Source organism: Canis lupus, chromosome 13, assembly GCF_003254725.2.
Source record: "Canis lupus dingo isolate Sandy chromosome 13, ASM325472v2, whole genome shotgun sequence".
In the NCBI taxonomy this organism is placed as follows: Eukaryota; Metazoa; Chordata; class Mammalia; order Carnivora; family Canidae; genus Canis; species Canis lupus.
This window is the reverse complement of record NC_064255.1, coordinates 28,805,652-28,820,396: the sequence shown is the minus strand read 5'-3', so window position 1 is coordinate 28,820,396 and position 14,745 is coordinate 28,805,652. Positions and strand designations below refer to the sequence as shown.

General features: G+C 43.7%; 1 protein-coding gene across 3 annotated transcripts in view; it reads right to left on the bottom strand.

Moving 5' to 3' along the window:
• Window positions 1–13,896, bottom strand: part of EFR3A (EFR3 homolog A) — a 105,603-nt gene extending 91,707 nt beyond the window's left edge. For 2 of the 3 annotated variants that reach the window (XM_025450092.3, XM_049092739.1), the window contains exon 1: window positions 13,663–13,894. In XM_025450092.3, the coding sequence (XP_025305877.1) occupies window positions 13,663–13,672 (10 nt within the window). In that variant the 5' untranslated portion in view covers window positions 13,673–13,894. Of the gene's footprint in view, window positions 1–13,662 lie in introns of all 3 variants that reach the window. The other variant, XR_003138124.3, reaches the window with a different exon arrangement.
• Window positions 13,897–14,745: the final 849 nt, after the last annotated feature.

Here is a 14,745-nt window from a genome sequence, read left to right as displayed (position 1 = left end):
CAGTTTATTACACACACACATTATGGTCACAGTTAGTATACATGGTTGATTTTTATGTTAATCAAAACTCTAAGAATGCAATCTAATCTTTTCTAATACATTTTAATGAATTATAAACTAAAATCTAATGCCACAGATTTCAATGCATTACCAAATTTTGCTCAAGTTCAAAAGTAAGACATTATTATTAATGCACAAAAGAAAAAAATCAGCAACTCTCTGTGATGTTATACACAAAGAATCACCTATAAATCTGTATACATCTGTACTACTCATTTTATTACTGCAACTACCGAAACTTACTCTTGAGAATTCAGAGAGTAAATGGAAAATTATCTTTTATGGAAATACTCAAATTGTTTAGCAAGGTTGAAATACAATGCAATTTTAGGTAAAAAAAATTAAGAGTAGGGATGCTCGGATGGCTCAGTGGTTAAGCGCCTGCCTTCAGCTCAGGGCGTGATCCTGGAGTCCTGGGTTCGAGTCCCACATCAGGCTCCCTGTATGAAGCCTGCCTCTCCCTCTGCCTATGTCTCTGCCTCTCTCTCTCTCTCTCTCTGTCTCTCATGAATAAATAAATTAAAAAAATCTTTAAAAAAAATTAAGAGTAGTGGAATCAACTGCCATTCCAACAAAAGCTCAGCAGCCAAACTATACTTCATTAAATTCACCCCTTATTAATGTCTCAGAACCACTGGATGCAGAGCTTTCAAAACTGTTCAGCCCTTATGCACATCTACGTTTATTGTAGCATTATTGACAACTGTCAAACTATGGAAGTAGTCCAAATGTCCATTAACAAATGAATGGAGAAAGAAGATGTGGTATGTGTGTATATACATATATGTGTGTGTGTACAAATATACATATATATGTATATTATCCAGCCAATAAAAAGAATGAAATCAGGACACCTGGGTGGTTCAGCAGTTGAGCATCTACCTTCAGCTCAGGGCATGATCCCAGATCCAGAGATCAAGTCCTGCATCGGGCTCCCTAATGAGGAGCCTGCTTCTGCCTCTGTCTGTCTCTGCCTCTCTCTGTGTCTTTCATGAATAAATAAATGAAATTAAAAAAAAAAAAAAAAGAAAGAAAGAAAGAATGAACTCTTGCCATTTGCAACAGCATGCATAGATCTGGAGGGTATTAGGTATGCTCAGCGAAGTCACAGAATGACAAATATTTCATGATTTCACTCATATGTAGAATTTAAGAAACAAAACAAAGGAGCAAAGGGGAAACAAAAAAAGAGAGACAAACCAAGAGACTCTTAACCACAGAGAACAGATGAGGAGGTGGATAGGAGGATGGGTTAAATAGGCGGCTGGGATTAAGGGGTGCTCTTGTATTGATGAGCACTGGGTGATACATGGATTTGCTGAGTCATTATACTGTATACCTGAAACTACCATAACACTGTATGCTAAGTATACTGGAACTAATTTTTTTATAATTGTTCAGCCCTTAACCAGCATGTTGCTGTACCCTATCAGAGGCTGCTTACTGAGCTACACTGAGTAAATACCCAGAAAAGAATGGATTGGGGGTTAGGAGGTGAAAATGGAGGATTAGCTGTGTAAGGCAAGAAAATCATGCCCAGTGCTCACAAAGCTAACAGAGGTGCTCAGGTGCCAGCTCAGGTACCCATGCCTCTCACTTCTGTGAGATAAAACAGTTCTTCAGCAAGTTTACTTAAGTATTGTATCTGCCGCCAGCAAATCATTCAGTTATTTCACAAATACACATAATAATGAGACTTCAAAAAAGACAGCAAGAGATAAGTTAATCGTTTAGTTCTACATGAAATATTTTAGATTACATATGTAGAGCTGCCTTAATTTCTACTTGCAAACCGGACAATTAAGCATGTCTACCCAGGAGTTATAGAACAACTTACATCCTCTCAACCAAATATAATATGACAATCTCTTCCCCCAGCTAGGCAAGCAGTACAAGACAGTTAAGGACTTAAGGACAGGACAGCATATACCATGGTTAAGACACACAATCATCCTTAGATCCCTAAGTTTTAAGGTAAATTTTTTTCCTAACACTTCATAAATTATTGTCATAACATCAGATCAAACAGTAAGAGACTGTCTAGCTTTTATTTTTTTCTTCTTGCTATACTGGAATGTTTCAAATGCTACTATAAATAAATGGACTGCCATCTGAGTCTTACGTAGTTCTTGTCACACATTTGTTGCAGTGGTATTTGTTTTAGTAATGCCGCACCTGCTACCTCTTGGTTTCTCTGCCTATTCCATCCTTAAAAGGACATGTTCCTCAAGGATCTGCCCTCAGTCTCTTTTCTGTCCTTACAAAACTATCCTTTAGTAACTTCGCCCAATGTCATTCCTACAAATACACTCTGAAAGTCCTTTCAGGCATCATACACTTATCATAGCCTGAAATGGACTCAACGTTCCATCTTAATTTTCTTGATCACTCTTCCTCCAGAAAGTCCCCATATCAAACCAGAGCAGTTCACCCAAATTATCAACCCTGAAACTTCAGAGTGAAACTCAACTCCTCCTCCCTCCACCCCTCATACAACTAATTCCATCAACTGTACTTCCTCAACAGAGGAAGGTCTGCTGAAGGCTGGTCTGCTGCAATCAACCCCACTGCCACCATCCAAGTCCAAAGCCCATCACTCACTACTGTACTTGATAACCTCTAACTGTTCTCCCTCCAACCTCATGCATGTGTTTCTGTAGCAACCAGTGCTTCCCTTTTAGTCATTTGAGTCATTCTACAAATATACAAGGAATGTGTACCATGGGCCAAGCACTGTATCAAAAGCTACGTGTGGTGGCAAAAGAAACAGGCACAGGTACTTAGGAAGCTTCCTGTCTGGTCAGTGTAATTATGTGCTCCTGACTTGTCTTCCTCATCAGACTAAGCTTCAAGAGAACAGGTATGACATCCATGATGATGTCCATCATGTCCAGTATGAGGTTTTGCCATATCTTCAGTGTCCATAAAAATTGACATATAGTAGGGACTGAATACATGCGTTAAGACAAAATCACCAAACACACACATACACACAGACAGCCTTTAAAGTCTTCACTTTCCCCAGTACCAAGGACATACTTTAACTGGCTGCTGGCTATTTCCACCTGTATGACTCTCCTCACACCCCTTCCCCAAAGCCACACTCCCCCTATGACTCCTCAGGCTTCCACTCATGCTCCCCCACCGCCCCCCCAGCATCTCCCCTAATCTCCACAGCAGGGTTCTGAGCGTGCTCCATCTGTCACACCCTTCTACACGAGGTAGAAGGTACAATTCTTAGAGCTGGAGGCTGCTTTAGTCGTCTCTCGATTCCCCACCTAGCAGGGCACATGTAGGCAATGAAACAACCTGCTAGATGATGAATCCCTAAGAGAAATCCAAAGGGAACAGAAGAAAAGCTGGAAGTGACTCCAAGAGCACAGTGGCAGCACCTATGACTGAAGGACTACCAGGAGAGAGCACACACCGCCATTTCTGGAGCTCATCAGAGCAGAACAGGCGAGATGCCATCAGCCCAAATGGCTTTGGGTTCTGCCATTAGGTTCTTAAGGTTTTGATTCTGAAACACCTTATATTTTTGTCGGAGGGCATTTTCTACTGTCGGAGACTACAAATTTCAAATTGTCTAAAAGCAGCCAACATTACTGCCCTACTGAAATCGAATGCAGAATCCCACAATACCAAGAGCAACTCCAGCTGAGGCTGAATCAGGCAGAGAAGCCCACCTGCTCATACATCCACCGAAGACACTTGGGAAAATCTGGCTCTAAAGGTATGTCAAGCTCCCCTTGGGCCACCCTCTGATGTGGATCAAGAACATGAAATTCTCAGGAACTAACAAAGAAATATCCTGTGTCAGGGAATGGAGCTTTTGTAAAGGTAATATACATAGAACTGACTGGAACAGATGTCCACCATCTCTTCTTGCACCTGAACTGCTGCATTTCCTTAACCTGGTGCAGTAAGACACACCTGGAAGAACTTCCCAAAGGAAGGAACCAGGATGGAACCGAGGGAGAAGATGACAGGATTAGACAAGTCCTTTAAGTTGGTTTCAAATTGGGGCTGTGAACTGAAGAAGAAGCTGGCCCTCTGCAGTCCACACAGCACAGCACAGCACAGCACAGCTAAGAGGACGGCAGAAATGCAGACATGCAGACAGGATTTAGACCCCAAATCCCTGCTACCGTATATCTGCCTGGAGTGCTCTCCTCTCTGCAGAAGCCCTCCTGGAAGCATATATAGCAAATGGTAATAATCCAAGAGGCAACTATCTTGTCCTTAAAACTTGTTGATTCTAATCACATGTTCATGAAATATTTCTACCTCTAAGGCACAAATACATAAATTCTACTGCGTCTAAATATCCCTGAGAAGTATTATTATTTTCCGCTTAATATGTCTAACAGCTATAATAAAAATACGTATAACTAAGTTCAAAAATCCACTTAAGTCATATTCATTCATAAATGGGCCACTCATTTTAATTTCTAGGCCAGTCCTTTAGCCTAACATAATACCTTTTCCAAAGTTTATCAAGCTCCAGGAATTGATAGTGGCAAACTTGTCAACCTTATATTTCATTTTCTCTGCCCAGCAGGAGTGAGATCCACTTAAAGTTAAGTGAAACCACAGCACCAAGAACTTTATAGCAAATTTCCAAGACAGCTGTTCAAAAACCAATTAAATACCAGGGGTGTGAAGAACACTTAGCATTACCCAGAAAACTACCGCAGCAGGAATACCGTGGAGTTCAGGTAGTGAAAAGGTACAGCTGAATAACCCACCAAATAAGGATACAAACAAAATAAATAAAAAACATTTAGAAGGACTGTTCTTCCTAAAGACTGGATAGCATAAGATGTAATGCCTAATTTTAGAATAATGCAAACTCTTCATTCAGAAGTACAATGAAAAAAACCTGAGTAGTGACTCCTTCTTTTATAAAAATAGAATCATGCTATCTCATAATACCTGAAGCTAAAGAGCAGTAAATATATATGCAAAAGAAAGAAGAGCCTACATGGAAAGAGGAAGAATTATAGTAGCTCCTGTTTGCCTTAGAGCACATGCGAGAGAGCAGGCTCATTTCAAGAACTGAATGAACCTGACAAATAGAAATGATGAGACAATTTTGACAGGTTTGACATATTAATCATAGGAGAAGCTGCCAACATTCATTTTATAATCATACTTCCTAGAATTGTGTTCATTCTACAACACACAATCATTTCAAAAAAAAAAAAAAAAAAAAAAAAAAAAAAAACCCAAGCCCTACAAACTCCCAATAAAGTGAACCCACACATAATGATTCAGCTCTCAACCTTTCAGATTTTCATGATTAAACCACTAAATAAATCAGATTATTTCTCCCTCCTTCCAGAATAGAATACAATGCCAATGATTTAAAAAAAAAAAAAAAAGCCCCATTATTTTACTTCCTATTCGAGAACATTATTCACCAACCACTGTTCAAAGTAACTCAAAGAAGTTTACATTACCTAGCATATGATAATAGCAATCACACAACAAATGCCATGGTTTCCTATATACAGCCAACACTATTTGATCAATTAATCAAAATTCTTTTCCGTGGGCCAAAGGAAAAGCCAGTTCAGGACAATATTTTAATGTTTCACTTCAGCTTTTTAAACTTTTTAAACAAAATTCTGTGAAATCTGCAAAAAACTTGAAGCATCTTTTTCTGATTATAGAATATATGCTAACTACAGAAAATCTGAAAAACACAAATTACAAAGAAGATAAAAACAATTCATGACCTCAGCACATTCAAAAGTATGATTTTTAATGGTTAATGTTCCACATTCAATTTCTACTTCTCTATTATTGCCTACTAAAGTTTCTGGGTTTTCACCATTTTATAAATATTACTGTGATAAACATCTCTGTGCAGAGGTATAGCTTGCTATAGTCTATTTTTAGTTATTTCTTAGGGACAGATTCCCAAAAGTTAAATTACTAGGTCAATGAATATAAGCATTATTCGAGCACTCGATAAATTACTGCAATCTTTAAAAAATACTTTATTTATTTATCTGAGAGAGCAAGCTCAGGAGTGGTGGGGAGAAGCAGAGGGAGGAGCAGACTCCCCGCTGAGCAGGAACCCACTGGCTGGCTGCTGCGCTGCCACCAGGGCTCCATCCCGGGATCCTAAGACCATGACCCAGGGCAAAGGCAGATGCTTAACCAACTGAACCACCCAGGCATTCCTAAACTTCTGCCTTTAATACTGTACCACACCACCTTGGCCTGTTATTAAAAAGTCTTTGGTAATCTGACAATCCAAAAATGCTTTTGGCTTTTAATTAGCATTTCTTTATTCATCATTTAATCATTTCCCCCCAAATCTTTACCAATTGTTTGTACCTAGACTTATATAAGCATAGGTCAAAGCTTTAACCACGAAGGATTGGTGTTTTGTTTCTGACTTGTATAAATACTGCAGATATTGATTTTGTATTTGACATTAACTTTAAATTCTTCAAAACAGATTTTTGTAACACTTCTATCCCATACCCTTCTAACTCCTATGAAGGCAGTATGAAGGTATGTAGCTGTGAACACCCATCCAGTATTCAGATGACCTTCCTTCCTAGTACCACACCATTACCCAGCTGAATGGCACACTTAACCCATTTGGTTTATCCTTCTTCTTAATGACTTCACTAAATGTTCCTTTTAGCTATAAAATTCAATTCAATTTCATTTTTTAAGTTCCTTCTTTTAAGTTCCTAAGTTAACACTCTTCATATCTACTGAATTCAGAAAAGCCTTACTGAATACTCACCCACATTATAATTAAAAGATTTCATCAGGCTAGCAAGAAGGTAAGAGAAAATAATAAAAAGATGTAAAAGAAAGATTCTTTCTTTAGGAAGAAATAAAGTAAAAGAAAAAAGTACTTGGAATGGGGCACCTGGGTGGCTCAGTTGGTTAACGTCCAACTTTTGATTTCGGCTCAGGTCACAATCTCAGGGTCTTGGGATTGGGCCCTGCGTAGGGCTCCCCACTCAGTGGGGAGTCTGCTTGTTGCCCTCTTTCTGTCCCTCCCCATGCATGCTGTCTCTTAAATAAACACATCTTTTTAAAAAGTACTTAAAATATATATAAACATTTACAAATACAAAATATATACAAGTATATAAAATATATGAACATTTTTTTAATTTAAAAAATAAAAATTAGAACCAGAGACTCTTCCAAATTTTTTAAAAATAATGGCATGATACATTTGGCAAATAAGGATATTTTTCTACAACCTGAATTACTAAGCCTTTGGCCAAAGAACAACTGCCGCTCTGGTGATCTCCATTCTTCCAGGGGATACACATCTCAGTATGCTTTTGATTATCTTGAAACTAGACGCAAAACTTTGTGTGAAAATTTGCATCTTCTGGGGAACAATAATCACTGTGTTCATCAGATTCTCAACAGGGCTCATTATGCAAAAATATTTAAGAAACCCTAGCCTCAACAAATAGCTCATAGCTACTAGTCTACCCTTTACTCCTTCAAGAGATGCGGACATTCTAGGATCTTCTGTGCCCTCCTCTCCATTTCTGAGAATGCCAGGGACCAGTTTCCTTCAACATTATCAATAAAAACCTTTCTATTACCACTATAGGATATAGACATATTACTCATTTCCTAGGGGCTCCTCAAAAGCAGTCAAGTGGAGCTTGTGGGACACATGGGTGGCTCAGTGGTTGGGTGTCTGCCTTCAGCTCAGGTCGTGATCCCAGGGTCCTGGGATCCAGTCCCGCATTGGGCTCCCCTCTGCCTATGTCTCGGCCTCTCTGTGTCTCTCATGAACAAATAAAATCTAAAAAAAAAAGAAAAAAGAAAAAAGAAAAAAGATAAAAGAAAAAAGTGGAGCTTGTAACACAACTGGTTTGTTCATACAGAAGGACTGTATGATTCAAAAATACAATAAAAATATCTACATGACAGCTCTTTCTGTTCATGGGTCCTGTCCCCATGCTTTAATTAAGCCACCTTTATTGCACCAAAAAAAAAAAAAAAAAAACCTGCATAGTGATTCCTTCTTTAATAAAAATTGGAATCATGTTATCTAATAATACCTAATCGTAGGCAGCAATAAACAAATATGCAAAGGGAGAGCATGACAAAGCATATAAAATGAGATTCGTCCTCTGTGATCCACTTCATTCCTACAGAAACACCGTTAACTGACAACTGGGTCACCCCATACCAAAGCAGAGCTATGTTAATGGGTAAAATGTAGCTTCCTCCTAAGAACTAGGACCTTCATATTTGACTCCGGAAAAAAAAAGGGGGGGCCTCTGCCTCCCAAAACAAAGGCCTGTTTTGTGCGTGTGTGTGTTTTGTTTTTGTTTTGTTTTTTTTTCTAGAGGGATCTGTGGGCTGAGAAAGGAACAGAGAGGCAACACTGAAAACCACTGCCTAGACAGCCAGAGGATGGCAGAAGTTATTTTTGTTTCAAGCTGCTCACTCCAAATCAACCCCAGTGATGGAGAGTTCCCCAAAACACTGGACTCGCTCCTCTCACCTACCCTTCTATTCTGGTAGTACAGCTTTACAAGGTACTCAGAACTGGGGAAATCCGGAGATGGAAAAGTGAAGTATGGACCAAGGGGACGCGCTGCCCAGGCTCCCTGAAGGAATGTGGCAGGGTCAATCCCCAATCAGAGTCAGGAGAGACCCTCCCCCTGACTCAACAGATCCTTGGTGAATCAACCAGCCCTCCAAGTTCCTCTGGGCCTTCAGAAGACAATCTCTGGGGAGTAGGCTGCAGGGACCCTGGATATGAAAGCAGGCCCGGTGGCAGGCACAGACTGATCTACAACATTTAAATCTTTAAACCAGTAATTCTCAACCCAGGGATGATTCTGACCCTTAGGGGGCATCTGGCAATGTCTGGAGACAGTTTTCATAGACAAGACTTTGGGGAACAAGGGCATTTACTACCAGCCTCTGGTGGGTAAAGGTCAGAGTTGCTGCTAAACATCTCACAAAGCACACAACAGCCCTCCCCTTCCCAAACAAAAAAAATTAGCCAATCCAAGACATCAACAGAGCAAAGTCTGAGAAATCCTGATTGACTATGATTTGCAAGCTTCCATTTGTATTCTTGTCTCAGGCCTCACAAATGTTATAGGGAAGCCTGCTAAGAATTTAATTATAAATTATAGAACTCTTACAACACTTTAAATGGAAGAAAGTTTATTTCGGGTATTGGTAACCAAAGAATAATTTCTGTGACTCCAGTTAAGATGCAATCATTCATTTATTCAACATTTACCAAGTACCTATTACATAATTAAGCACAGTGCTAAGCAAAGTAATGGTGTTAAAAGAAACTGATAGTGTCTGGTAGATTTCAATCCTGCCTGGCTCAGAGCAGTGCAGCAGGAAAAAAAAAAAAACCTAACCAACCTACCTGGGACTCTGAAGTCAGACCCATCTAGTTCTGATCCCAACTCCACCATTTACTGTCATTAGGCAAGTTATTTAACTTCCCTGAGCTTCAATCTCTCCATTTCTATGTCAAATAGGACTTCCCACAGAGAAGAGAAATAAGCTAAATCATGTGAAGCACAAACTATACTGCCTAGCACACAACAGTATTCAATAATTAATTCTCTATTACTAACAGCAAGTTTTAAGTTTTTATAATGTAATCCATACGTTGGAAATGGCTGGTATGCCTATGAAAAGGACAGTCACTGCTTCTGTGATTGTGACAGCTTGAACACAATTTTAGTCACGTTCACTTGACTAAAGTTAAGATCTCCAAATTCTGGCTGTTTCTCCCCCAGCCTCCACCTACACCATCTTTAATGTCATATGTCCCATGGGTGGGAACAGACTGAAAGAGGAGACCTGGTAGTAACCAGTGTCAAGCCAAAGGTCACTGTGAGTAAGAGAATTCTTCAGCTGTACGTCTGGCAAGTACACATAGGTACTGGGTGGGAGGGCAAGGAGGGGCGTAGAGAACTAATCAACACAAAAGCCTCCCAAGACAGGAATAGGTCATTTGCTTGCAATGCACACCTGAAGGGAAACATTTCAACCAGCATCCATCTTTCACTTCACAATTCATCAGTATTTTGCACTTCCTTCTTAAGAATGGACTGAAAAACAAGTTAAATATAATCAGCCCCATCAGTGGGGGAAAAAACAAACACGGAACGACCACATTATCATAACCTAACAAATGTGATCAGATATCAATGCCAACATCTCAGGGAGAAAAGAAAGCCTTAACCACAAATTACTGAAAGTATAGTTATTTATAGTAAACAATGGGTAACTAAGAGTTTCAGTTCCCCTTGGCCATACACAATAATTTACAAAGATCATAAAAGAGAACATTTTACTGGACCTGTTTTTAGGCAAACTGTCAGTGATGGAACCTCTTTCACGCAAGCAGTTTACTAAAAGGGAAGTCTGTGCCTGTACAACCACGTATCTACTGAGCACATCTGTGAAATCCTCGGCCTTTGCCCAGAGTCCCCTGACAAGACAGAAGCAAAGGTAAAAATGTTAGATTTTCTTATAAGCGCACGTGTCTGACTTAAGTTTTGGCTAAACTTACTTTTGTCCTCATGTAACCCCAGGGAGAAAAAGTTGGGGGAGAGGCTAAACCAGGATCAACTTAGTGCTGGGGGAAAAAAAAATAAACTTCAACTATGCTCCTTGTGGTTAAGGATTACAGGGAGCAGATCAGTGTTCAGGTCTTTTTTTTTTTTAAAGATTTTATATATTTATTCAAGAGACACGGGGGGGGGGGGGGGGAGGGGGGCGCGGGGGCAGAGACACAGGCAGAGGGAGAAGCAGGCTCCATGCAGGTAGCCCGACATGGGACTCAATCCCGGGTCTCTAGGATCAGGCCCTGGGCGGAAGGCAGCACTAAACCACTGAGCCACCAGGGCTGCCCAGTGTTCAGGTCCTGATTCTATCCCACGTATGACCTTAGCCAAGTTACAGAAACTTACTGGGTCTCAGTCTCTTGATATGAAAAAGAAAATAATTGAATTAAGAAACTTAAACATTTCTTCCACTGGAATTCTATTCAGGGTCTGAAAATCCTTAAGATCAAAATGTTTCTTAATGGTCCTTTGAAACGAGAAGAAATAAAGGCCTTTAGATAAATTATGTATCAAATTATAGATGTGGAGGTTTGAAAAGATCATTTAGTAAAACACTCTTGAAATCTGTGCTTAGTGATCATTGCAAACTACTGGCTGAATATAGAGTGGCATAACCACAGAATTGTTCCTGTGTCGCAGCAGCTTCCCATCAGGCATCCTTCCAGGTAGTTGCTTTCTGAAAAAAGAGTTTATGGCTCTCCAAAATAATTCCAATGAAGCTACCGTTAACATTCATGAGATAATGCAACTCTTAGTCTTCAAGGGTATACCATGCTCCATCAGATTCTGCTTATTAACACCAGTTTCAATGACTGAGACTATCAATATTCCAAATAAGCAACAAAACAGGAACAGAATGATTCTAAGACTTGGCACAAGGGTCACTTTCAGAATTACAGAGTCTGAGAGACCCTAGTGATCATCTCCCACATCAAATCATTACATTAATTCACTAAAGCCTTAAGGATTAACTGGCTGAGCTTACAAATGAGCCTCTGAACTCAGCTGAGGTTTAAAAAAAAAAAAATCAGTTTATTTGGAGAGATTTCTTCCTAAAAACACCCCCCAAAAGGGGGAGAAGAGTTCCCAAAGAGAGTGATAATTTTGTTGTCTCTGCTTATGTTGAAATTTACATTTCTCAGAATTTCTGAGGAGTACTACTGTCCACAACTATCGCAGCAACTTTGGTGGTTCTGGCCATAAAAGGAGACAAAAAGCGACACGAACACTAGCACTGCAACAGGGATACTACCAGCTGGTGCCACACTTTTGTGCTGTACCAAGGAAACTGTACCATAATAAACATCAACAATAATGACAGATAATTCAAACATTTCACTTGCTTCCAATCAGGTCAGAAAAATCTGCATTCATAACTATGCAAATACAGCACGGTCCAATTTGCATTGCAAATTATGTGTTTTAAAAGAAGCAAGTTTCCTAAATCCACTCCATGAAGCTAGATAATCTTAGAGCTAAAACTTTGGTTAACTTCTTAGCATATGTATCTTGACATTTTACCAGTAAATCCCACATGCAGCCTTAACTTTCAGGACTAGGTCTTTATTCCCTCTCTTTTCCTTTCTCAGTAAAATCAGTGAGATTATGCTAATCTCAAATATTCCTGGATAAGGTGGCACGAATCCAGAAATACGAAGAATGGCATGGGCCCCATCTAAAGGAATGCAATGAAAACATAAACTGCTGACATATTTAACGAAGACAAATCCAAGACCGTGTGCTCACACGCAGGACTGTGTTTAGAAAACAAAACCCACCTCCCCCCACACAGGTAGCACTTAGAAGTCCTCGTTCCATCAAGATCATTTTATGATTTGCCTCTGCATTACATATAAACCTTCCTGATATCAGGAAATAATTCCTCCTTACCCACCGGTAGGCAAAGCCTGCGTTTGAGGCTGACCTGGAAACGCAGCGCCCCGTCGGCCTCCCCGCCCCCCCCAAGGAAGGACGGCGAGGAGTTCACGAATCTGAAGCAAGGGGAGCCTGCCTGGGGGCCTCTGTACTGGGTGCAGGTGCTTCCGGAGCCCCCGACCGAAAACCGTTTCCAATCCATCACCATCGTGCTTCCTCCCGCCCGAGGCTCCATCAGCCTCCTTAGTTTGCACAGACACTTACGGGCCACTGGGTTTTACAGTCACACTGCAATTCTCTGGGTCCTTGTGCAATGGATCATTAGTAGTGTTGCCCTGCCCGGGGGGGCCCCAAAACGTCGCCCACATCCAGGGTTTTTCAAACTTTGGCGGGGTGTGTGTGTGTGTGTGTTGGGGGGGGTCCCTCAATAACACCGAGGCCGCTTATTAACAAGCCAGCAAGCTTCGGGGGGCCTAGGGAGGAACCCTACACCGCATTCTTTAACCAGCAGCCAGGTGGATCTGATGCAGGTGCTCCAACAGCCACACTTTGGGGCATATGCGCCTTTAACAAGTTCCCCAAAGAACACCTCACTTCGGCGTTGTGGACGGAGGGAGGGGGAAGGGGGGGACGAAGTCCAGACCGCGAGCCTGGAGGAGGGGCTTCGGGCCGGGCCCCCGGACGCCCTGCACCCGTGCGTCCCACCCGGCGATGCCTGGTCCCTGAGCCGCTCACAAGGCCACGCGACCGCAGCTCTTTGCAGCAATTTCCACAAAGTACCCCCCCGCCCCACCGCGAGCTCTGCAAAAAGGCTGGAGTAGAGCTTGGACTGTGAAGTCCCACAGGTCTGCGTTACTCCGGCTCAGCCACCGACCGGCCGCGCGTCCTTAAACGCTCGGGCCTCAGTGTTCCCGTCCGTGCAATGGGCTCACGCCGCCCCGCAGGAAGACTCAGCCGAAGCGAAAGGGACTTGGGAGAGTGGCGGGTACTTCCGGCCCCGCTCCACCACCGCGGGCCACCGCGGAGAGCGCGCCCAGCCGGCCGCCGCCTCCCAACGCCCCCCCACCCCCGCCCCCACCCCCGGCCCGACGACCCTCGGCCGGTCACTCACGGGTAGGCATGGTGACCCCGAGCCGCGCTCGCCGCCGCCCCGAGGCTCAGCGGGGCCGCGCAGGACGCGCCGACCGCACCATGGCCGGGCCGCCGAGACCCGGACCGGGACCGGGCGAAAGGCGAAGGGCGGAGGGCGGAGGGAGCGGCCGCGGGGCGTCCGCCGCACGCAGCGAAGCCAGCGACAGCTGCCACCGCCGGCCCCGCTGCGCGCCGGACGACGCGTTGGGCGTCCCCACGCCCTGACGTCAGCACGTCGCCGACGCCCGGCCCCGCCTCCGCCCGGCCCCACCTCCTCCCTGTGGCCGAGCTCTGCGTCCGCCTGGCCCTGCTTCCGCCCGGCCCCGCCTCCTCCAGGCCCCGCCTCCTCCCGGCCCCGCCTCCTCCCGGCCCCGCCTCCTCCAGGCCCTGCGGCCGAGCTCCGCCTCCGCCCGGCCCGTCCTCCTCCCGGCCACGCCTCCTAGAGGCCCCGCCTCTTACAGGCCACGCCCCCTCCAGGCCCCGCCCCTCCAGGCCACGCCTCCGCTCCGCGGCCGAGCTCCGCCCAGGAGCGCCCCGGCGGGGCAGGGGGCGGGGACTAGGGAAGGCGGTTAGTGTCCCGGGCTAGCTGCGCACCGGGTTCTGTGCTCACGCCCTGGGGCTTTATTTAGGTCCCCGTTGGTTTCCCTGGGTCCTTACTCGCGGCGCATTCGCGATTTCCGCGTCTCGGTGATGTTTGGGAGGCCATGCACGATGGCTTTGTTTGCAAAGCTGTCGAACTTGCAGTGCGTTCTGCTTCTCTGGAAGCCTGGTTAGAGACGCCCTCAGGTCACTCGGGGTGAAGGCTGAGCGGTTTTTGAGAGCACAGAAGATGTCATTTCCTCTTGCTTCACTGGTGACTTCCAGACACGTTGAGGGCGGTTCCATCCACTTGACGGAGCCGCTTTTCCTGACTCAGTGTCATTAATCTTTGTACCTAATAGTCACCCAACTGAGCAGACACTTGGTGGAGCCTGGAGCGTTGAGCAGACGACACACGTTGCTAGGCCCCGTGGGCTATGGACAGCCTGCGTGGAGATACAGGAGGAAGCCACAAAGATCCAAA